General features: G+C 36.8%; 2 protein-coding genes across 2 annotated transcripts in view; one reads left to right on the top strand and one right to left on the bottom strand.

Annotated features, from left to right (window-relative positions):
* The window catches only part of LOC139145137 (trace amine-associated receptor 1-like), a 52,675-nt gene extending 50,391 nt beyond the window's left edge, over positions 1-2,284 (bottom strand). Inside the window, exon 1 of the mRNA XM_070716106.1 lies at positions 2,199-2,284. Within this exon, the coding sequence (XP_070572207.1) occupies positions 2,199-2,209 (11 nt within the window). The 5' untranslated portion in view covers positions 2,210-2,284. The remainder of the gene's footprint in view (positions 1-2,198) is intronic.
* LOC139146064 (transmembrane protein 116-like) overlaps positions 1-25,696 on the top strand; it is a 58,133-nt gene that overhangs the window by 27,647 nt on the left and 4,790 nt on the right. Inside the window, exons 2-6 of the mRNA XM_070717512.1 lie at positions 8,323-8,605; positions 20,653-20,760; positions 22,394-22,528; positions 23,596-23,700; positions 24,560-24,609. Of these exons, the coding sequence (XP_070573613.1) occupies positions 8,504-8,605; positions 20,653-20,760; positions 22,394-22,528; positions 23,596-23,700; positions 24,560-24,609 (500 nt within the window). The 5' untranslated portion in view covers positions 8,323-8,503. The remainder of the gene's footprint in view (positions 1-8,322; positions 8,606-20,652; positions 20,761-22,393; positions 22,529-23,595; positions 23,701-24,559; positions 24,610-25,696) is intronic.

Consider the following 25,696-nt stretch of genomic DNA (forward strand, 5'->3'; position numbering starts at 1 on the left):
AAGAGACATTGGGGCTCATTCCAATCAGTTTTCAGTGTATTTCAAAAATTTTGTGGTGTTTCAAATCTCTTTTTATGCGACCCCCCCCCTCGGTACATACCTGAAGCCTAAAGTGCTGCCTAGGATTTCATAATCACATAACAGTCATCATGTCAGCACATAGAGATGTTAAAGGATGTGTAACCCTTTGCCTGCCAGACAGTATCACTTCCCCATCTGCCAAGTCAGTAAAAAGTGGTATTGTGCCAAAACCATACGTATTTTCACCCACTTGGCTCGGTCTGTTACAGCAGAAACAAAAGTAGGAAAATTGCATTTACTTATAGTGTGAGGATGATTTTTACTATCCGGAAGAGCAGTTTGTTGGTCAGCAAAGCAAAAACATTGACAACGGGCGACGTCCGTTTCTGGCTCCATGGATACAAGGCAGCCATCATACATCCAAACATACGTAACTGCGGGCGCAGCGGAGCCATTAAACAGTTAACATTTTCAGAGACGTTTTTGCCAGTAGTTTCTCACCAGACATTCCCTGTTTACAATAGAAAGTCACTTTTGCATGCAGTTTATTCTGTGCTTGTGTGTCCTACACGCTTGATAACAGTGAGCGCGTTGTGTGCCAGACTGCAACGGTGAACACTGGAATTTGATCATTCGACAAGTTACGTTTGCCGTATCTTACTCTTCAAACTGTTATTTGTATCGATCATTTAGAAGAATTTCAAGCTCAAAATGTGAAAAAATTAAAAGCGTCCCATGTTCAAAGTTCTTTTCGTTAGGCTATCTATGGCATGTTGCTATATGTGTGAGCGATCGCAAGCAGAGTTCGAGCCCTCCGACGTTCCTCTTACGTCATCCTTGATAAACAAGTAAACAATAGTTTAGCCAATCAAAATAGAGGGTGTGGCGGCGTTGACCAATGAAAAGTGAAAGCTGATTCGATGCCTCATTACAGTGATGTCAATGTTATATAACTCCGCAGGGTCGCCCTGAAGCTTTGACAGACAAGTAGTACGCACGACTGATCGTCGATTCTCTCGATAAATGATGCAAATAAAAGATAGAACATATGTAATAATAACAGAACCCCATGGCCTGTGAGTGCAAGCGCGCCGTACTAGCGGTATTTGCACTCGTGCTGAGGTGTATTCGCTGTCCTTTCACTCGCTTCGCTCTTAGGACTGCTGCCAAATACACCGCAGCACTCATACAAATACCGCTAGTTCGGCGCGCTTGCACTCACAGGTCATGGGGTTCTGTCATATTATGTTTACAGTATCTCTGTCTTCAGGGACCATCAAATCTTCAAGTCTTTGTTAAATGCACCATATGGGACATGTTTTGCTTTATCAATTTTAACCAACTTGACCTGATGGTGAAATATGATCTTGACAGAGAAAAGGGTTAAATTTGAATTGTCCTGTGCTACCTGTTGTTTTATTTTTGCTGAATTTTGCTAACCCTGTGCTGTGAAGTATATAATTTATACACGTACATGTTTGCTATGTAGTCTCATACAGGTATACATCAATATGCATGGCAGTACCTCGCAAAGGTACAATATTTCACAAAGAGACACAGAATGACCCGTGTGTATACAGGGTACACCAACAAAAGGAGATAAGGAAGAACCTTCCATGATGAGATAACCCTATGACATTGCTTTTTAAGAAAATGTAAGGGGTTTTTGTCTCAGAGAGTTTGCCAATTCTGTGTGTTCGCATGGAATTCACTCGCATACTGAACCACATGCTACAAGTTTGAAAATTAACATACGTGTACATATACAGTGCATATTACATGTGATCATCAAGTTATAAGAACTGATTTTTTTATAAATTTTAGTAAAAAGGATCTATATTGACATATTTATTCAAGATTCCTATAAGTTTGGAGCCTACAATACTGCAGGGTGGGGGTTGAGGGGGATGCAGGTGACCCAACACTACAGTGCTAATAGTGGAGCCTTATGAGTCCTGTATCACTGTGTAACCACACATATACCGATACATATATTATAATACATTCTTTGAACTTGAACACTTTACCATTCAACATCAGATGAGTGTTCAATCACACTTGTATGAATAATATTATAGTTCTAACAAATGCCGGTAAAAATTATGCGTCTAATCCTTCATTTTCGTGTCTGCCTGAAATTTGATGAAAAAAGATAATGAATGTGTGCATGTACCAACCTCAAGTTCATCCCGCCACAGCTACTATATACTGGTAGAAAGGCTCCTCATCATCTGCATCGTAATCTGATCAACGACTGACTGAGTTTGCCGAAACTGATCAGTGGAGAGTTTCAAATGGTTGACTTTGGTTATGTAATAATCACATCATTGGGGAAGGATCATTTCTGCTGGCACCCTCATGAAAAGCTGGACGAACAAGTGTAGATTGCTTCTGTGTCAAGACTTCCAATGTTTTCCCATTGGATGGGAAATAAGAGTTACCCTGTCAGTTTTATTGGCGTTCTCCCACCTCCCCCACTGTACTGTACTGCAGGGTACAGGGGACAGCAGAAGTGACGGTAGGATTCATAGTAAATCACAAGTTATACCATGTGCTGTAACTTGAAATGGCTGGTTGTAGCTGTAATGTTGATGATTTTTTCACTATTATTGTTGTTTAATATCAACTACAATTTCTTGTTCTACTCCCCAGGGCATGTTGACATACACTATATCAAGCATGTCAACTCAGCCTGTACATGTGTAAACTGCATTATTATTGTTTGCAAGTGAATTCTGGTCCGGACCAGAATTAAAATGTAAACAATAACAGTGTACACTAAGAGACACTCTTACTAACAGTAGGTGTTTCAATATGCTTTGGGGAGTAGAAGAAAACTTGCAATTGAAATGAAATACAAAAACGGGAAAAAATCATATTACAGGTACTTGCTCTTTAAAGGGGAACTTCACCAAGGATGATTTTTACATATGTGCTAGCTTTGTGGTCAAATTACCCAGGAAAAACCATTTTCACCATTTATAACTTACAGGATTTTTAGCTCCGCTGTCAGCGACGCGGAGCTTATCAAATAGGTTGATTATCCGTCATCGTCCGTCGTCCGTCGTCCGTCGTCGTCGTCCGTCGTCCGTCGTCGTCCGTCAACAATTGCCTTCTCCTCTGAAACCACCAGTCCAATTGCTTTGAAATTTTATATGCAGTTCACTTGGGGTGACCTCACTTCAGTTTGTTCAAATCATGGTGAAATTTGCATATTTGTATTTTTGGGGCATTTTTTGGTGTTTTTGGTAAAAAAATCTTCTTCTCTGAAACCGCTTGTCCGATTGCTTTGAAATTTGATATGCAGTTTGCTTAGGGTGACTTAAATCAGATTTGTTCAAATGGTGGTGAAATTTGCATATTTGTATTTTTAAGGCAATTTTTGTCATTTTTGGTAAAAAATCTTTAAAAATCTTCTTCTTCAAAATACTGGTCAGATAGCTTTTATATTTGGTACATATGTCCCTAGGGATGATCTATTGTGCAGAAATATGCAAATTTGCATTTTTAAGGCAATTTTTGCCATTTTTGGTTAAAAAATGTATTTCTCAAAAGTACTGGTCTGATAGATTTGAAATTTGGTATACAGGTTTCTATAGATGAACTAAGTAATATATATTGAATTTCTGATGAAATCTGTAATTTTGTATTTTTGGGGCAATTTTTGCCAATTTGGTCAAAAAATGTGTATTTCCAAAACTACTCATCTGATAGCTTTGAAATTTGGTATAGAGGTTTCTACAGATGAACTAAATGATATTTATTGAAATAATGATGAAATCTGCAATTTTGTAATTTTGGGGCAATTTTTGCCATTTTTGGTCAAAAAATGTGTTTCTCAAAAAGTACTGGTCTGATAGCTTTGAAATTTGGTATACAGGTTTCTACAGATAAGCTTAGTAATATATATTGAATTTCTGATGAGATCTGTAATTTTGTATTTTTTGGGCAATTTTTGCCATTTTTGGTCAAAAAATAGTACTGGTCTAACAGCTTTGAAATTTGGTATACAGGTTTCTATATATGAACTAAGTGTGATATTTTGAAATTATGATGAAATCTGCAATTTTTATTTTTGGGGGCAATGTTGCCATTTTTGGTCAGAATATTTTATTCTCAAAAAACTACTCATCAGATAGCTTTGGTTGACATGTTCTTAGGGATGATCGGATGTGATATATTCAAAGTATGATGAATCTTCAATTTTGTATTTTTGCAGCTTATTTTAGCCACTTTTTTCTGGCCACTGCATTGAGTTATCAAAGATTTCCACCTTCTTCATCAACATGTGTCAAAAATAGTATTCTGTACATAAACACAGCGGAGCTATATCGGCCGCTAGGTCGCTTGTTTACAAAAAACGATAAAATAGTACAGGAAGTTGCCCATGTAATTTGAATCATGGGAAAAAGCACCAAGCTTGGAGCTTGCATAATGTGATATGGAAGGGACCATTTTTCCATGGTATGGCATTGTCCACTCACCCATCCTTAAACCAGGCTGTGTGTAATTACATAATTTTTGTTTATACTGTTTATCCTTGCATAAACAATGAATCACTTATAATAAACTTTCCACTGTCAGATTTGTGTTGCTGTTTACTACTGTGTTACTGTGAGTGGACAATGTGGGGGCCATACCCGTCCGAAGATGGTCCCTTCCATATCACATTATGCAAGCTCCAAGTTTGGAGCTTTTTTCCCATGATTCAAATTACATGGGCACTTCCTGAGCTATTTTATAATTTTTGTAAAAAATCCTGCGAGTTATAATGGTGAAAATAGTTTTTCCTGGGTAAATGACCACAGAGCTACCACATATGTAAAAATCATCCTTGTGTGAACTTCCCCTTTTAGGGAAAACACTGAATGTGTGTACACACATTAGTCGAAGACCTCTCCTCGGTTATCATATATGCTATACTCTCACTTGAACCTGCTGGTGGAAGCATGACGTACACTGTAACCAAGGAGAGGTCCTAGACTAACAAATACTTCATGAACAACAACCATTCCAAAACCAAACGGCATGAACTAACTTTCGGCGCACACGAGTTTTTTATAGTGAGTTTACATATATACTTGTTAAGGTAATATGTGCCTTGAAAGTGAAAGACTTAGGTTTTGCTCAAACTTTCCCCAAGGAATCTTTCAACCATTCTGTTTCAAAATCAAGAATAAAAATCGGGGGTCACTGTTCCAACTTTGGTACTACAGAAACAAATTACTCAAGATTTACAGATATTTGAAATTCAAAATGGCCGCTGTCCCTGTGTTACCTCATGGAGAAAAATGACATTTTTGATTCTTGAAAATCTGATATGGTCGAAATTCGTCTTACACCCAGAGCTTTAAAATGAGCCCCCACAAGTGGTAGAGTTTGAGGGTCTGCATAGCTGTCCCTATAAGGCGCGTTCTGCCTTAAAACAACCAGTATATTCAATATTCACTTCCGAGATGTCGCATTGGCCATGACTGTTCTTCAAATGGTATGTAACTAGCCAGCTGTGCTGAAATTCCTTTCATAAACATACTTTAGGAAGAACTATAAGAAAATATACTTGTTATATAGAACAAAAAAATGTGGAAATTTAATCCTCTGTTTCGCATCCACTCAAAATTTTGGAAGGTAAAAGGGCATGTGAGGTGTTCGAATCACATGTAGGAAATCCTACATACATGTACACAATTTTTATTGCTACCATTATATGTGAGTGGCCACTCAAAAAATCAAAGTAGAAACTTCATAATTAGACTACAAATGACATTCTGCAGGCATGCAGGTATGTGAATTTGAAGTACATTTTACAAAATTTGTAAATAAAGATTTGTAGGCGGAAAAGCTGCATTGTGAGGTCCTATCAAATTCTGTATGTTTTTATGAAACCTCAAAGACTTACATCTACAGGGATGCAAAAGACAATTTTTTACAAGCTTTATCTCTGCATAAAATTGATTAACTACACATAACTTTCAGAGGAGAACAAAGGACCAGTATCACGTAAGAAGTCAATGTCAAGCAACAAGTCCAGAACCAGGACCATCGCTTTAAGTACTTTGCGCCTCGAAAGTGAAAGACTTAAACTTTTGCTCAAACCTTCCTCAATTAAATCTTCAACCATCCTCTTACCATATCAAGAATAAAATTCAGGGGTTATTAGGCAAAGTTTGGTACTACAAACAATTGATATTTGAAATTAAAAATGACTGCCATTCCTGTTTATATATGGAAAATATAAAAATTTTTATAATCGAAAAACTAAGACAATAAACATTTTTCTCACTCCAAGAGTTTTAAAATGAGCCCCCACAAGTGGTAGATCAGAAAAGAATTGAAAAACTTTGAGAGAGAATATCTATCCCCGAGGCACATTCTACCCTAATTTGCCAAACCATATGTCATGTGATATTCCAGCAGTCTTGACTGCAGAGATGTCCTTAATTGTTGTTTATTTGACAGTTGTCATCATTACAAATTTGCAACTTTGCAGTCTTAAAATACCAATTTGTTACTTGTTGATAGGTCACTTATGGCGTTTTCAAAAATACTGATGAAAAATTCATGTTCAAGATACCTACTAAATTCAGACTTTGATGAAATTAGAGGCGTGACCAAGTCAACTGAATGGGACTTGTGTCAGGCTCCCAATATTTCTTATATTTTTTGCAAAAATTCAGTACTGAAACAGCAACCCCTAAGGTACCGGTAGAAGAAAGATCAATTTCACAAAGACTATTCAGGCATGCAGATGTGTTGTAACCAGAGTATGATGTGAAAGTTTGTCAACTTTGAGTTTCAATAGCTATATAGCTCCGATGCCTTCATCTGATGTTCATGTATCGTTATCCCTGACAAAGTCACAAAGTAATTCTGGATAGTCTGGCCAAAGTTATGAAGGTACATGTACATGTACCGGTACAAGCGATACATTACAGTGTTAAGTACTGTGAGAGCAATCATTTTATTCCCAGCTTGTCCCGGTAAATGCACTGTATATCTTTACCTCACCCTAAAAAAGTGGGGTTAAATACTAACAAGCTAGTTTTGATTTGACTTTTAGTCAAATGACACTAATAATATATTTAAAAATAACAAGTCAAGTTTGTGTTAATAGTATTTGACCTTTGGTTCTCTTCAGTACATGTGAATGATTTATGAAAGTGGTTCAATAAACCGTATGCTTTGATAGGTTCAAAAGAAATGAAACTTTGGGGTCACATTGAATGTGAAAATGTAACTTACACAACAAAGTTCTGGCCTGGTTGTACAACCTGTGGTTTTATCAGTTCTTATCTAATACCACCAGGGTAGTTGTATTACACCTATAGTGCTATGACGCAGACTGGGATTACATTATAGACAAAGGTGTTTGCACAGAGATGCATACATGGCTGGTATACCAGTAAGCTGTCGGGCCATCACACGAGGTTGCCTTATTTTGTCCTCTGGTAGCTAGTTTGTAGGATGTAATATTGCTATACAGACATACCATGATAATCTCAGGACTGTTTTATGGAGTGCCTTTAGAGAAGAGCAGATATGTAACAAAAGTTGGCAGTGTTTTGAGTACTGAGCTACTATCAGCTGATGGGTTTAGCCAATTGCATGTGTAAGCTGGGTAGATTTCGTCAAAACATGTCATCGTGCAACCGTGTCAACACGCTACGTAAGTTGATGTTCCAATCCCCATTCAATCATACTTTTTCTGTGTGTGTCGTACACAGGTTGTACGCCATAGACCTGGTGACCACCTGGCACCTGTCAAACAGCATGGCAACATTACAATATTTCATAAGATATATCACTGTAAATAGTCAGCAAGACAGTATTGAAATTGAAAATTACTGCTCACCGATGCAACAGTGGCTGACTCCTGTAGTGGAATATATTCGCCCGCTCAGATTCCTTACAGAGAAGATCTTTTGTGAGCACACTGGGCAATCTACAAACACTTTCATTTCTGTACTCCGTGTGTGTGTGAAGTTGAAGGTCCCCAAAAGAACTACGCAGTGTTTTGGAAGATAGCAGTTATCATCGCTCTAAATTGTTCACAGGTTTATCATCTGCTTGACAGATTGCTGTGTATTGTCTGTCTAAAATGATAGCATATTTGCGCAAAAAAGGTGTATTAGTCGGCTTAATGTGCTCTACCGGTACATAAAGTGTTGTGAAATTTCAAGTAATCGTATACCTACTAATAATCATATAATTGTGGATATTATTGTAAGCATTGAATCTGAATGATAGAAAGGAACCCTATTTGTTGCCATCCAGTAATTTTTTTTGTATATCATATACCAGGTACATTTAACAACAAACATTTAAGTCAGCCATCCTCTGGAGAAACATCTAGATTTTTGAAGAGTGCAGCTAGTCTCGGAACCATGTAGCTGTAACAAGTCCTCATCATTTCTCCTCTGGTGCATTGCTGAGGTATTCCAGATTTTAAAAAGATACGAAGAAGAGAATCAAGCCAGCAGTGATGTCCGCTTTGTTTTTGCATCAAATGATTGCCGAAAACGGAACGCTGCAACTTGGAGGAAGAGAGGCAGCGGAATGTATGGACAATGATGAAGAAGACCAAGTAAGTTATCATACTAACTTGTTTTGATTTTGTATGAGTGTGTGTTTATTGATAGTAATAGAGTTTTTAGCATTCATTATAGTGGTTTGCACGGAACCGTTGGCACTATGGGAACTAGACGTACAGTCTTCATTGATGAGTTGCCGACATTGTCGGGCTTTATTATCGCGTAGGCAGTAGTATCAGTCAATAACAAAGAAATCAACTCTGCAAAAGTTGAAACATTGTCAGGGAGGAAGACAAGCAAAGTCAAAACAACACCACACGTATACGCACATCCTGTGTACCATTCAGAATGCATCATTTGCAAGCATCAGTTGTGCCGATCTGCTGGTGTTGTTTTGAGCATGTCTGACCTCCTTCCAGACAATGTTCCAACATTTGCCCCACAATGTTTAAAACTTTTGCAGAGTTGATTTCTTTGTCATCGACGGATATTACCACTAGACAATAGTCACACTTGAGAATGTTAACAGCTCATCAATTCAGACGGTATGTTTAGTTCCCATTTTGCCAACGCTTCAACGCAAACCACTGTGAGTATTACGCTCATTTCCAGCAGAGAAAAAAAATGCATTTGATGTAAATGTTATCAAACTTCTATGATTGGTTTGGGAAGGTGTTTTCAAAGTAGCTACAGTATCAGTACATGCTGTTAAGTTGCCATAGACACCACACTAATGACTGTTGTTTCAAATTAGGCTTCCACTCTTAAAGTTAAAGCAAAGCAATCATATCTGTCAGTCAGTTATACCAAGTAAACTTTTAGCAATTTCATGTAAATTTTTAGCTCATATTTGGTATGTATACCGGTATAAATACCAAAAAGAGCTTACATGGTGAGTCGGTGGTGTCTGTATGTATGTATGTATGTATGTATTTATGTATGTGCGGATGTATGTCCGTCACACGCAAAAGCTCCCAAACCGCCGCACCTATCATCACAGTATTTGGTGTACAGGTAGACCTAGGGGTTGAGATGTGGCGTTGTTCAAATGAACAATTTAGTGTCAAAAATATGAAAACAAGATAAGAAAAAGTGGAAATCCTGCAAATGTACGGGAGTGGTGGCAGTAACTGAAACAGCCCACACATCTGAGTTGGAGATTCTGTAATCTCTAACCTATTTCACAGTCCCTCTATATGCCTATTTGTATGCAGTGTACCTATTATGTGTAAGAGTGGTGGCAGTGACTGAAACAGGCCACTCCCTGACCTTGAGTCATTTTCTGTCATTGTTCATGAACTGATATTGGCAGACCTGCTGAAACCATGAAGGACTGTGTTGAAACATTCCTCTACTAAGCCTGTTCCTAAAGTTGACCTCCAGGACCTTAAGTTTCAGACCTTATTTAATTTTGTCATTCTTGCTTTTCTGGTTCAAATGAACAAGTCATAGAAATGGCAGATTGCGATAATTTGTGCACATTGTGTGTAATCATCTAACAGAAAGTCTTGTAAAACAGTTGGCTTCTTCTCAATAGACCTTTTCCCGGTTATCCCACAATGCATTGCTGCTGTGTCAAACACCGTATGCATGCTCAAAACAGCAAAATCATATTGATTTTGTGTTGTACAATGGATTGCTATACAAAAATGACAAAAATTTGCACTGCAAAAAAATGCCTTGTGTATTTTGTATCCATTGGCCTAAAAACTATAGGTTAGGGTGTAACCTGCCATAGCGTTCTCTGAGTAACATACCCAGGGTATACCCAACAGCTAAAAAGTTCTGTGAATTAGTCTAAGGAGACCGCATCACTTATATGAGAGACTTTCTTGATTGTATGAAACAAAACTCATTTTGGTTCCATGCACGAGGATGCATGCACACATGGCAGCTGCCAGTCTCAGGTCAGTTGGAAGTCACTGATAAATGTTGATATATCATCAAGTCAAACTTTCAGCAATTTAAAGCAAATTTTGAAATGATCTAGCTATGTAAATGGCAAATTGCGATAATTGCTGTAGTATCATTTTCATTTTTTTTGCGTCAAAAGAATCGCTGAAAGCTAGAAAAGAAAATAATGTAAAAAAACTTTCACTGTATCACTTTTGTTTGAGTCCGAGGATGAAAAAAGGGAGATACGTTCGGGGATGGGGGGTTGCTATTGAAGTTCTGATGTCGAAAATTAAAATTATGCTACACAGATCAAGGCTATGCTTGGTATTTGCACAAGCTTTTAAAGGAAACAGGCCAAAAAATCTGTGATGGATACGTAAATACTGGTAGAACAAAAAATAAAATTGTCAAAGAATAAGCTGACTAGAGGTAAACAAACTCTGGCAAAAAATGCAACAGAAAAAGTGAGAGGGCGTGAGAAAAAAACATCCTGAACAAAGGAATAATATGAGATATTCAAACGTGCAACGAAGTGAGCTGATCTCGGAAAAATCTTGGATTTGAAGCTTGAGGCAGTTTTTGCTCGGTCATTCCACCCTGGTTGAAGAAAGATTGGCACTCAGTTGATTAGCTGTTCAAAATGCATCAGTCACACTTCAAAAGAATGTTTATCGCAAGCAATTAAACGTTGCCATGACACCGATGTCGCAAGGCATTGTGATTTTGTTCACTGCATCTACATATAGACATGTAATTGAGTGATTATTGTGACACTGCTTTTAATTGGGGGTCCCATTGAAATGATCCAAATCTATAGCAACAACACTGGATGAAAATATCCCTAATTGATTGCTTGTCAGTTGTTTACGTGTATTACATCTCAAGGAGATATACAAGATCATACTTGTGACCTCCCCTGCAAGTTTTCTCAAAACATGATGCCAATAAAACTCTCAACAAAATGTCGATAATACTCAAATGAAGTAAAAATTTTGCTTTTTAGCAATAATGATAGGAAAATATCTAAAAAGTTAAAGTTTTCCTGTTTTTTCAATGCTTATGGATTGAACCCAAAATTTTAAGGAACCTCGGTACAGACAAACCCAGCGCTGAAACAAAGATAGAATGCGTAGCTGTTTGCAAGTTTCTCCACATGTGTTGGTTTGTTTTTTGCTACTATAGACTATAGTCTATAGAAGCTATTGGGATGGGTATCCGTCCGGCGTCCGTCGTCAGTCTGTATGTATGTATGTATGTATGTATGTATGTATGTATGTATGTATGTATGTCCGTTTGTGAGGCGTCCGTCCACTCAAATATCTTGAGAACCGCAGTACTTACTGATTTGATATTTGTTGTGTAGATGAAAAATATGATTTTGAGAAACTATTTTTTTTATTTTTTGATATTGTTGAAAATAGGCAAATTAATGCCAAAAAAGGTGTTTTTGGTAAAAAATCTTCTCCTTCATAACCGCTGGTCAGACAGCTTTGTTATTTGGTATACAGGTCCCTAGGGATAACCCAACTTAGATTTGTTCAAATTGTGATGAAATATGCAAATGTGTATTTTTAAGGAATTTTTTTGTCATTTTGGTCAAAATTGACTTACATTGTATGTAATTCTTGTACTGTATAAACCCTATCAATTCACCCAGAAAAAAATAATTAATATGATTTTAAATAATTGAATTTAATTAGGAAATCATCAAAGCCAAAATAATTTTAGTGTGGAATTATCAGAAAGTTCAACTTTTTTTGACAGTTCATAGTGAAATGCTTACCATCTTGGAGGATTAAAACATGTAAAGGCAACTTTCCTGAATCCCAACTTTGATATATTCTGAACCACCATTTATGTTATCTAAAAGAAATTGCTCATAATAGTTTGTCATGATAGGGTGGTCAAATGAATAGAGATAGAGAAAGTTCTAATTTCCATTTATGGTTGACTTGGTAAGGATAAAATAAGATTACTTTTTGAGGAAAAAAATAGAGTGGTCAATTAAAAGAGTGGTCAAAGTGATAGGGTTTTTATGGTAAAACTGGACTGTAAGATTCCTTGTGCTATTTATAGCAATTATGCAATCTGTGTAAACAGTGCAATGAAAGTGTTACATGATTCCTTGTAATGCTTTTGATGACCTTAAACTTCTTAAGTTACAAACATTTGTCTCTTCAGTGTGCTTCATCTGAGTACTACAGTCTCTACTTATTCAACAGAACTTACTTACAATGTTAATTTGAAAGTTAAAATGTGCTTGGTTAATAGGATGAAAATACTGATAACGATAACCAGCTCAAGATTCTTTATAACCTGACAGATATGCTGTTTTATTATGACGTAAATCTTGATTTAAGCAAGTCTTGTTTACTTTAATTAGAATGTAATTAACTCTCCTTTATTTGCTATTATAGACTAATATAGTCTGATGAAATATGCAAATCTGTATTTTTACAGAATTTTTTTCCATTTTTGGTCAGGCCATCCTGAAATGAGCTATCAAAGATATCCACCTTCTTCATCAATACATGTGTCACAAAAGGTTATTCTCTACATAACACAGCAGAGCTCTGTCAACTGTTGGGTCGCTTGTTTTTTCAAAACTGCTGGTCAGACAGCTTTAATATTTGGTTTACAAGTCCCTAGGATGACCTTAGTGAGATAATTTCATACAGTCAGGAAATACTTAATTTTGTATCCATGTCTATAGTAGCTTCAGGGACTTTGGCCCTATGTTTTTGTACTGGTATAAAATCATGTCTTCAGCATTCATATTCCATAAAAGACCCTAGCAGTCAGAGTGCAACATTGTATTCCAGAGTAAGTCCATTACTGAGTGGGTCTATTATTAATTTGAGCCTGTTTGCATGGTAGAAATAGGCGCTGATGTGCAGCGTCTCAGAAGCTGATATCCAATTTGGTGGCTGAATCTTACCGTCATAATTAAATAATAAAACAAGACTCCCTAAGTTGCAGTGAACAGTGACAATCGACCAATCAGATATAACCTTCCGAGGACGCTGCACATTGACAGCAGTACAAATACAAATGTATGTTTTCAATACCATGCAACAACCCTTCTGTGTCTCACGGTCATACTTATGATAGCTGTAATTTTCTGTAAAGAGTTAAGCATTTTGCTCCCCAGTGACATAATTAGCTCTCATGGTTGCATGTGTGATCGTAAGATGGTAGCAGTCTTTCTATCTGTTTGTCTGTGTGCATCTCTGTCTGTATATGTGTCAGTGAGAGACACATGTATGTTGACAGTTTGTGTCATATTTCACCGAAGTGCGTAAGTGTCTTCGTCAAAATTTTGGACTCTGTTTATCTGGTTGGTCATCCCACACTTATTATATTTATCAATGATACCTACATGTATGGACATCCACTTTGTTCATCAGCCCTGTCACTAATCAGCAGTGCCCTCTACAGCCACATTTGTTGCATGATTGTTCATTGACAATAATTTGGATGTCTTGTAGCTGTTTGTCAAATGTCATAATTTCAGAAAACAAGGCTGCTTGTGCAAATCAGGCGTCTACATGTGCATCAAAACCAGGACAAACCTTTTTTCAATTCATATTTTGTCTTCAACCAGCCCCTGCAAAATTCCTGACTGTGCAATACGTGGGATCACATTAGCCTATTATAATGTACAGTTATCATGGCGATGTTGTGAAATGCCCCTTAACAGGGACAGATTATACTTATAGCATACAGTAGGGCTTGGTATGTGCCCCAAGTCTTAGCGTTGCATACCGTAGACTGGTCCAGCTGTGGTTTTTACATTGATTTTTCTGCTTCCACATAAGGGGCACTGTTCCATGTACATAATCTGCTGAGATTGAATATGGCAGACTTGTCTAATGTGCACAAATTGACATTAGGTATACCGGTAGTAAGAATGTTAAGTCACATCCAGGCCTCAAAAAACCTGTCGTAACAAATACTTGTAACATAGACATAAATGGTATGCACACCTGATAATGGTCAACCTCTAACTTTACCATTCATATGGTATGCGACTTGAATGTGAAAGACTTGAACATTTGCCCAAACTTTTCTAAATGAAATTTCCAACCATTCTCTCACCAAATCAACAATAAAAATCAGGGATCACCCTGCAAAATTTGGAACTAGCGAAACAAATCACCCAACATTTTGTGATATTTGAAATGCAAAATGGCTGCCATCCCTATGTTAACTCTATACTATGAGAGAAAATTAAATTTTCAATTTTCGAAAAACCATAAAGATGGTGAAAACTTTTCTTTCTCCAAGAGCTTTAAAATGAGCCCCCACTAGTGGTTGATCAGAAAAGAATTGTGCGAATTTTAGAGTTTGAATATCTGTCCCCGAATATGCTTCATTGACAGAAATTGGCAATCTCAAATTTTTACGATGCTTTCCAGCCGTACTAGTATTGCATGTTGGGCTCATTTTAAAGCTCTTAGAGTAGGAAATTTTTTGTAAAAATTGAGTCTCCCCATAGAGTTAATTCAAGAATGGCAGCCCTTTTGAATTTCAAATATTGGTAAATTTACAAAAATATGTTGGCTGAGACCAAACTTTGAACATTAATGACCCCTGATTTGTAACCTCAATTGTGAGAAAGAGCAGTTTAAAATTTCCCTGAGGCAAGTTTGTGCAAAAGTTGAATTCTTTTTAATTTCAAGGCATGTATGGCCTTTAATGTCTGAAATATTTTCTATCTGTTCATTGTCTTGTTATGTTTGTAAAATGTGGCTTTTAGATGTTCTGTTCCGGAAATAATATTGGAGTGCCTAGTCTTCAACTTGTCGACAGAGCTTTTACTAGTACCTGTATGGTGTTCAGTGTTATTGTTGACGACTGAATATTAGTCTTGACCAGTGTTCATTGGTTAACAGTAACATTGCAAATTCTACATAAAAATACACTGCACTAGCCAGTCCAGCTCTTCACGTTTCAACGTACTTTTGAACAGAATAATAAGAAAATGTGCTTTTTCTGTACCACAGAAATAACGAAAGTATCAAAATTAGTCAGAACAAGTCATTGTTGATGACACAGTCCCCACTTGTTAATGGGTACTTTGATTACATGTCCTCAGAGAGGATAGAGTCCTCTTCATTAATTAGGTCTGTGATAAAAATACTTTGATACAGATAGCGCTCAATTGCCAAGAATGAGTTCCATGGTGATGAAAACATAAAACCAATGTAGGCCACCATCCTAAAGTTCATAAAATGAGTCAACTAGGAATTAATCAACAGGATGTTGCAAAACATTTTTGCATACAACCCTAACACTTAAGGTGGTTGGAAAGGCTATTTTTGCACCAATTCTTTTCTCAGAGTTAATGTCAAGTTTCAAGTGTTAGAATCAAGATAATTAGTTCAAATTTTCAGGATAACTCCCTTAGTTAATATTTTCTCCAAAGAATATTAAAATTGTATATTTGCAGCCATGATTTTGAAATATGACACCAGTAAATATTAAAATTTAATTTTTCATATTTGTTTACATATTTGAATTTAATAAAAATTGGATAGTATTAATATTACCAAATTAGTTATAAATATGTTGACACTATTTATTGTAAGATTTGTACGGCAGGATTTGTAAATAAAATTTGTTTTTATGATTTTACATTGGTTTATATATCAAAAAATTATTAAAAGTTCTTTTAAATTTCAAAATGTGATTTTTCAAAAAGGACTTCAAATACAGGAAAATTGTGCCGTACAAATCTTATCTGTAACCTTGTTAATAGGCTGTAAAAATTCCATGTGCATATCTCATTTCAAAGTTGGATTAAATTGGTATACAATTATGTAGGAAAACTGTTATTCTGTCAAAAATGTTGAAAACAAGCCATATTTGCACCCCTCTTTTGAAGTCATAGAGCAGTTTTTTTGGTTAATCTCACTTTTGACACCTCTTTGACACTCAAAGAATCTAAAAATGCATTTACAATAGCAGTCACTCACTCTGAATGCCAGCACCGCCTTGTCAAACTTTCCTGAAAAACAGCAAATAATGACTTTCCCTTTTCAAACATTTTATTAAAAGCTAGGGGACCTCTACCATAGTTAATACACTAAGGACTCCCCAACTTCTTCTTATTTGGTCAGTTTTTCAGAAGTTTTAACAGGCTATAACTCTGCAATGCCTTTGTGCCCAAATGCCTAGTATTTTATTCCACAGAGAATGTTGACTACTTTTATATTTTAATAGTTTTGTTGAAATTTATAACTGACGCTCTAGCCTTTCCAACCACCTTAACAGATTATCACTGGTACCATATTTCATAAAGATTGATGCAGTATTTACAACACTATGAGATCAACGTCTGTATCAAGTTTCATCAAATTTGACGTTGTATTAATTTGTGGCTATATCACCCTAATTAGGAAAGTTCATTACTTATGCAATTACAAATTAATTAAAATGACACTGATAAATGTCTTTTTCAATGTTAAAGCAATGTGAGCTTAACATCTGTATAAAGTTTCATGAATTTGATGCAGTATTTCTTGACATATCAGCCTACTTACGAAACTTCAATAATTGACATGTTACTGCTACATGACGTGAAACAAATTGACGAGCATATGTATGAAATAGGTCAATGTCCTTGTACTAACTTTGAATGATACTGGCAGAAATATGTCTTGAGTTATGGCTTTGTACATTAGAAAATTGTAACAAAATCACCGCCATGCAGCGATATTTGATCTTACTGTTTAAAAAATCAACACGTATATGTATGACATAAGTCAATGTACATGTACCAACTGTGAATAAGATCAGTTGAGACTTGCCAGAGTTATGGCTCTCGACATGAAACAACCATAACAAAATTGCTGCCATGTGGCCATATTGGACCATCTCGTGAAACCAATCGACAGACATATGTATAAATAAGTCAATGTCCTTGTACAAACTTTGAATAAATTTGCTTGATACATGTCTGAGTTATGGTTCCGGACATGAAAAAATTGGAAAAATTGGCCACACGGTGCCCATATTGGATTGTATCACTAAACAAATCAATGTGCATATGTATGACGTAGGTCAATGTCCTTGTACTAAGTTTGAATAAAATCAATGAATAAAATCAGTTGAGACGTGCCCAAGTTTTGGCTAAGGACACAAAAAAATTGTAACAAAATGGCTGCCATGCAGCCATATTGGATCATATCATGAAACAAATTGACGTACATATGTATGACATAGGTCAATGTCCTTGTACCAACTTTGAATAAAATCGGTTGAGATATACCTGAGTATTATGGCTCTGTACGTGAAAAAATCGCAACAAAATGGCCGCACGGCAGCCATATTGGATTGTATCACATAACAAATTGACATGGATATGTATGACATTAGTCAATCTCCTTGTACCAACTTTGAATAAAATCGGTTGAAACATGTCTGAGTTATGGCTCTGTACATGAAAAAATTTTAATAAAATGGCCGCTTGCGGCCATATTGGATCGTATCACAAAACAAATCGACGTGCATATCTTTGAAATTGGTCAATGTCCTTGTACCAACGTTGAATAAAATCGGTTGAAACATGTCTGAGTTATGGCTAAGTACATGAAAAAATCGTAGCAAAATGGCCACACGGCAGCCATATTGGATCGTATCACAAAAAAAATTGACATGCATATCTATGGCATTGGTCAATGTCCTTGTACCAACTTTGAATAAGATTGGTTGAAACGTGTCTGAGTTATGGCTTTGTACATGAAAAAACCGTAATAAAATGGCCGTCTGGCGGCCATATTTGATAGTATCACAAAACAAATCGACGTGCATCTGTATGACATATGAAGTAATCCTTGTACCAAGTTTGAATGAAATCGCTCCTTGCATCTCTGAGATATCTGCGTGAACGGACGGACGCACGCACGCACGTACGCACGCACGCACGCACGGACATGACCAAACCTATAAGTCGTCCCCCCCCCCTCCCCCGACGGTGTCCATGGGGACTAAAAAAACTTTTATTTGACTTGTTGTATTATGTTGTTCTAATGCATGCTATCAGACAGTCTGTCTAAGGGCCACTCTAGAAGTGATCAAAGGTCAAGAAGGTCACATGTGTGCACAGAACAATACTGGTAGATATTGCACTGGGAACAGGTGATATCCTACCACTGAAGTCTTGTGTCGGTAGACTGGGTGAAAATCTCACAAACAATACAACCAACACAGTGTGCTGAGCTGTGCATTTGTAGACATTCATGATGTTTAAGACTGGTTACCATGGAAATAACAATCCTAGCCTCACAAACTCCTTCATTGAATTTGTCAACAGTCTGGGAACTGTACCGGTGCTGCAAATGTCACACACTGGGAACTGTTGATTGTGTGCTGGTAGGGTAACAACAAAGTATTTGTATATCCTTGAAGAAAGCCATGTGCATTTTTTTTCATTTTCAACATGACACCATTATGGATGAAGTTATAATCTCTCCTTAACTCATGTGTTTGTACATTGTCTGTGTGTCAGTGTGTGATCTGTGTGTGGTACGATATCTCAAGAATGTCTGATTTGATTGTCTTAAAATTTTGAATGATTCTTTGTGAAAATGGCAAGAACTTGCTAGCATAAATAATGATACTTTGCATATATGAAAGATATTCTCAGAATGACAGCATCATATGTTATGAATCTTCTCTTCCGTATCTGTGCAATTTCCAGCAATTGTCACAAGATATTAAATTCTCCATTAAAAAATAAAAATTGCCAGCATATAACCTTCACACCTTTCTTGGCTGTGATTTTTCTGTGTCATTGCCAGATTTGGCAATGACCTGCAAACAGGAACAGAGATAGAGGGCCTTGTAGTATCTCAAATTAGCCATGTTCTCACATTGATCACACATGGTGTAAATACCAAATGGAGCTTTTGCATAAGCATTCATGAGAGTTTGAGTGAAAAAATTGCTAACGTCTATACATGCACACGTACATGTAGCCCATTGCATCAAGAATGATCTCCGGAGGAGAAAATGTTGTCAAAAATGGAAAAAAAATGATACAACAACAAAAATCTGCACCAGGACTTCAGTTCACAAAGTGATCATAGTCACTAGTTTTCAATGTGCACTCAGTCTCTCCACTTGAAGCCCTGACCTTCAAACCACTGAAATTAAAAATCATGTCAAAATCAAAATAGTAAAATTCCCTATGACTGTCCTTCATCTGAGCACCATAAGTTGTCTTTTTGCACTTTTAATTTGAGAGTTGTTTGGATTAGAACTTCATCGCTATGTGTGATCCTATAATCGCATCTTAATATTGGCTTTATAACAGTCCCAGTGGTGGAAATCATTTCATTCCATCTACATGTATTTCTACACTGCTACACAGCCAACCTCACCAGCATCTGTGCCATGCAGTGGATATGTAAAGATTTAAACTACAGTACTTTTAACTTGTGAAAAGCTATGTACCGGTACATACATGTACATATATGTGTCTGTGTTTCACTTCCTTGTTTTGGCAGCTAGCAGGAATTTATTGTTAGCTTCCATTGTATAACCATATAATATATGACTTTGGTATTTACTCGTATATAGGCTAGAAAACTGCCTGTTGTACGTATGTATGTATGTATTTATGTATGTATGCATCATGTATATATGTATGTATGTATGTATTTATATACCGGTATGTATGTATGTATGTATGTGTATGTATCTACCGGTATGTATGTACGCAAGTATGTATGCATCATGTATGTATGTATTATGTATGTATGCATGTATGTATGTATGTATGTATGTATGTATGTATATATGTATGTACTGGTATATATATGTGTGTATGTACATTGTACATGCATGTATGCATGTATGTGTGTGTATGTATGTCAGTCTGTCTTTCTGTCCGTCCATATCAGAAACTACAGAACCACAGCACCTACCCATGTAAGTATTTGGTGAGCAGATGCATCCTACATAGGGTCACTGGGTGGAGGTGCGAATTTGTTCAAATGAACATGTCACTTTGTGAGTGTCAAATTATGCAAATTAGGTGAAAAAAGGGCACAATTGTAAAAAGCCTACAAGCTGTGGCTGGTAAGTACAGATGATCTAAATCTGCATTTACAGATATATGGATCAGATGTTTCCTTGCACTTGCTATACCAAAATTAAAAGATTTTTTCTCTTTGCTGTTTCTTTTTCTTTTTCTCAGGTAAAAGCATTAACTTATATTCACCTGTTTGTGGCATCGCTAAGCATCCTGGGAGCTGGTTCCGTCATTGTTTATATTGTCTATTGGAGGACATGCAGAAGTTCAGAGGTCAGTGGTTGGAAAATTTCTCAGAGGGCGATTGGCGCTTTGGGGAGAGGGGAAGGCATTGCTTGAAAGGTCGTCAGTACAGGTTTGAAGATCTGAGAGGAACCTTTTGTGACTACAGGAAAGCAAACTCCACACCTCTATATGATTGCAAATGGTTTTGAGATTTTTGCTAAGTGGAGCAAACTGTCAACAACAGCCATGACTAGAAAACCCCAGTGGTGTCCTTATATCAAGACATGCCGTGCAATTATGGACAATGATCTTGTGCTGTTCAAAGGAGAAACAGCGAACATGGCAAACACATGAAAAAAATCAATGTGTTTGAGCACTTGCCATGGGGGACATATATTTACAGCGCTTGTCATTTGAGTTTATAGTTTCAGTGTTCGGCTCATACAGATTTCTTGACTGCATAGTACAAGTTGTTTTACATTAACACACAACATCAAAGGATGTGTCAATTGCCGCAGGTTCTCTTATCATACAAAATAGATACACTGTAGCAAAACTTTCACCTCTCCAAAAAGTAATTTTCCCAATTCAGGCTTATGATTGGCTCAAAGCTTCACAGTCTCGGTCAGCCAGTGCACATGTCTCTGTGTGTCTCAGAGCAAATATTAGATAAAGTGAAAACATGTCCATGTGACGTTTGACCAATGGTTTACTGTGATACCTTGTCATCTTTATTTGCTTGGAGTAATCCATGGAATGAATGCACAGCACACAGGAAAGGCAACAAGCCATGATCTCGTGCAATTGATAGTGAGCAAAATACAAAGATATTGGTGGTGATAAGGTGAATGGTTTCATAGATCATGCGTACAAACGGCAAAGAGGGATATTTTGATTGGCGGCATCGACAGTAAAGAACATTTCAGTATTTTTTTTTGCAAGACCAGTTTAGTAACTCGCCCTGAGAAACTACAATTGCACTTAAGTGGTTAACAGTGAGTATCACTGGATGTTGAGTTCATAAGAATCCATCAAAACTATGAGCCGTCAGTCACAACTAACGAATTAGAAACACGCCTTTAGCTACGTTCCTGGGTTCAATACATATGTATTTTTGGTTATTTCTATACAGACTAGCTTCAATTTTGTATTTGGATTTTCCAAATAGAAAATTACCTAAGTGTACAAATGACGCCCATTGTTGTCAAAATGGTCGAACCTTGTGGTGTGGTTGACCATCGAGGTAGCACACGCTGTGAGCTACCTCCACTGATTGACACGGCTTCAAGGTTTTGAGCCAATCATACGCCTGAATCAGAAAAAAATTCTGTACTGCAACTGTCACTTTTGCAAGAGGTAAAAGCTCTACTACAGTGTTTTTATTTTGAAACATTTGGCACGATAAGAGAACGTGCGGTATTCTTCATATCCTTTGATGTTGTGTGTCAGAGTAAAACAACTTGCATGTCACAATCAAGAAATCTGTGTGTGCTAAACAATGAAACTCCAAACTCAAATGACAAGCAAAAGCACTGTACATGAATAAGAGTGTGTATCATAGGATTGTATCAGAAATTGAGTTAAAAAGAATTGAGACAGAGAAAATAAAGTCTCTCTCTTTCTCTCTCTCTCTCTCTCTCTCTCTCTCTCTCTCTCTCTCTCTCTCTCTCTCTCTGTTCAGGTTAGGCCTTTGTTTCATCTTGCAATAGCTGACCTTTGCTTAGCAACATGCTGGGTGGTCAGTGCTCTTGTTACGGAGAGAACAATGAGTGGTGAAATGAACGACTTTTGTATGTATCTTCAAGCAATTGCAGAGGTGAGATAATCGTCGTTATATTCCTGTTTGTTTTGAATGTTGCAAGGTTTACAATTCCGATCTACGTGTACAGCTCGTGATTGATGCGAGCCAAATTCAATGAAGTTAGAAGTTCTGCCTAGCAGTGATACAGATAAATAACAAAAGTCTTTTTCCTTCCTCTCCAAACTATTTGGTGCATACATTAGATTACATGCACATGTGAAATAGTAACATCACTTGAGGACCATTTTAGAGACATGTGCAAGGCAAGGAAAACCCATTATTCTAGACTTCAAACCCGACCATCCCACCCCCTGCCTATGTGACAGATAGTAAGTGGGAAAAATCTGAGGAAGAAATTACTGTATGATATGAACTTCCACAGAGTTATGGGAATGAAGTTTTTGAGGTTTAAACTGCTGACGGATTTTTGAACTACAAACATGTCAATACAAATTCTTTATGGTAATATATCATCACTGATACAGTACACAGTTTGCATAGCCTAAACTTGGCGTGTGTGGGGTCTAAACTTTTTTAACAGCATATGTTCACCCAGCCATGCATGATGACAGTTGTACACTTTAATTTCTGAACTTGATTTTTTGGTAGAGACTGTAAAATGTTTCTCTGAATGTTTTAATCTTGTCCGGTGGCAAGGAAGAGTTGAGGTTGTGCACTGGACCAGTATTTCAGCATGCTTCAAAAGGTTGAACAGCACAAACTACTTTTCACATGGAAAACAAAATGATTGAAAAAGGTTAAAAAAGAGTGGGACTTCATTCCTTTACTTATTTATAAACCCTCATGATCAATTGCATCTGGAGCCTGAATTATAATGCACTCACTTGTACTGTGTACGTAATATAAGATGATGTTTTGATTCAGTTTCTATTGTTATTTTGGGCAATTTTCTCATTATTGTTTGTTAAACTTTCAAAACTAAACCAAGACTGCTCAAATTCTTGTACGTATAAAAGTTACGGAGCCAACTTTTGAGAAAGACACATCGGTATAAAATAGTAGGAAAATCTGTTTTTTGTAGCTTTTTGGTGAACATTTTCTTATCTTTCTTTTTCTTTCAGGCTTTTCACTTAGTAACATTTTTCTTAACAGTAAATTATGCTTTAAATGTTTACGTGAGAACAAAAGATCGACAGAACAGGTCCAATAACCTTCGACCCCTTATGGTGAGTAGATTTTGCCAATACAAACGTGGTGATAAGACACAAATTTTGAAGGTTACCGCAACTCCAGTGAAAATCAACAGAAAAGCAATGTTTGAATACAGCAGTACTTCTGACACGAAGCAAGATGACAATGATACTACAGAAATCATCGCAATTTGATTGCTTGGTTGCTTTGAAATTTTACCTCAATTTTGCTGAAAATTTACCTGAAATCGCAACAACCATTGATGACTTCAAGCTTGACATAGACTGGCAGCCGTCTTGAAAATAGCCTTCACAATACGGCTCACCTACACTGTAAATTAATCATGGATTTAGCGTCGTGGTACTTTTTGGAAGTGAGCTGTAAATGTTCGCTGCATTCTTGTATCCTCTGTACATGCGATATACCTGTGTGTAAGGTCTGCTTTGAAGAAGTTTTTTATGACAGCTGCTAGTTGCGGACAAGGATGGAAGGCACCGGAAGTCAAAGTAAACTTTGAAATGTCCCAGCCATCAAAATGGCAAAATGCAGTGACTTCTGTAATGATGAAAATCCATTTTCACTTTCTGTGTTCATGATGCTATAAATGCTATAATGAGATCACTCTCCATTCTTCTCCCTCCCTCTCTGAAACATGATATCAAGGATGTCTTTTTTCTCCAACGGAAACAATAACATATCAACTTTTGTGAAATTTTCAATGATGCCAAATACCATTAATCCCTGGTAAAGTTACAAGGCAGAAATTCTTATTTGAACACAGAATTTTATGGTGATATCTCGCCTTGAATGGGTTCAAATTTCATCAACAACCGGAGCCACCTTCACAACATAGATACACCATGTATTTCCTGTGATCTTTTTCAATTTTTTCAGGAATCTGCAGTCATGGTGTGGTCATTACGCCTTGTCATCATATTTTCATGGTAAGGCTGGGTTTTTTTCTACGTCCATTGTGCAATGTAAAAAAAAACAGGAACTCACAAATCAGGTTTCCTGATGTTGTTAACATAACTTCCATCAGAACGAATTTGGAATTACATTGTACCAAATAGCCATCATTAATTTGCCGTGACATGCTAATCATTTTAAATTTTGTCTTGTGAGTATGACTTTTTGTCAGTGGTGGAAATTGAAATGCCTATTCTTGTCTCCACAACATTAATGGCAATTAATGATAATATTTGAAACATGCATTTAGCTTAATTCCTTCATGAAATTAGGGAGCACAGTGGTGTCCTGGTTTGTTTTTTAACAAGTCTGAACCGCACAGAGAATAAACAATCATTGATGATGCCACTTAGGTGATAGTAGGTTGTGTTTTAACTTGGAAGAAGACGTTCGGCACAAACATAAGATAATTACGTTTTGTAGATTGCAGCTGTATACCCTGTTTGTTTACAAGAGAGTAGAGTCCCCCCTCTACTGTCTGTGGCTTGCTGAGATGCAAATGCCCCTGTGTCTCTGTACTTTGTCTCTGTATCTATGTTTATCTGTCTGCAGTCAAATGCCACTGAGTGTGTGTGTGTGTATGTGTGTGTGTGTGTGTGTGTGTGTGTGTGTGTGGTGTGTGTGTGTGTGTGTGTGTGTGTATACGTGGCTGTCTGGTGTCCAAACTTTTTCCCCAGCAGTGACGTGTAGAATTCAGTCTCTAGTGTCTCTCAATACAAGAACACATTACTTCAAAATCACATCAAAGTGAGAGGTAAACAACTTTGACAATATTTAAAAAGGTTTTTGCTAAAATTGCATAGTCAAAGCATCAGTCAAGGTCTGACAGTACAGCGTGTTAGAAAGGCTGTGAAAAGGAAAATTGATAAACTACCCATGATTTTTAAAAAATCATGAAATGTAACAGTCATGATATTTTAAAAAATGACAAAGAAAATGATGTAGAAAAACATGATACATCATAAAAATTATACCAGGAATATCGTTTTTTGTACCTCAACAAGTTCTTGAACATTGCCAAGAAAAGTCCTTGAAAAGATGGTTTTGATGAAACTTGGTACA

Source organism: Ptychodera flava, chromosome 12 (genome assembly GCF_041260155.1).
Source record: "Ptychodera flava strain L36383 chromosome 12, AS_Pfla_20210202, whole genome shotgun sequence".
Taxonomy (NCBI): domain Eukaryota; kingdom Metazoa; phylum Hemichordata; class Enteropneusta; family Ptychoderidae; genus Ptychodera; species Ptychodera flava.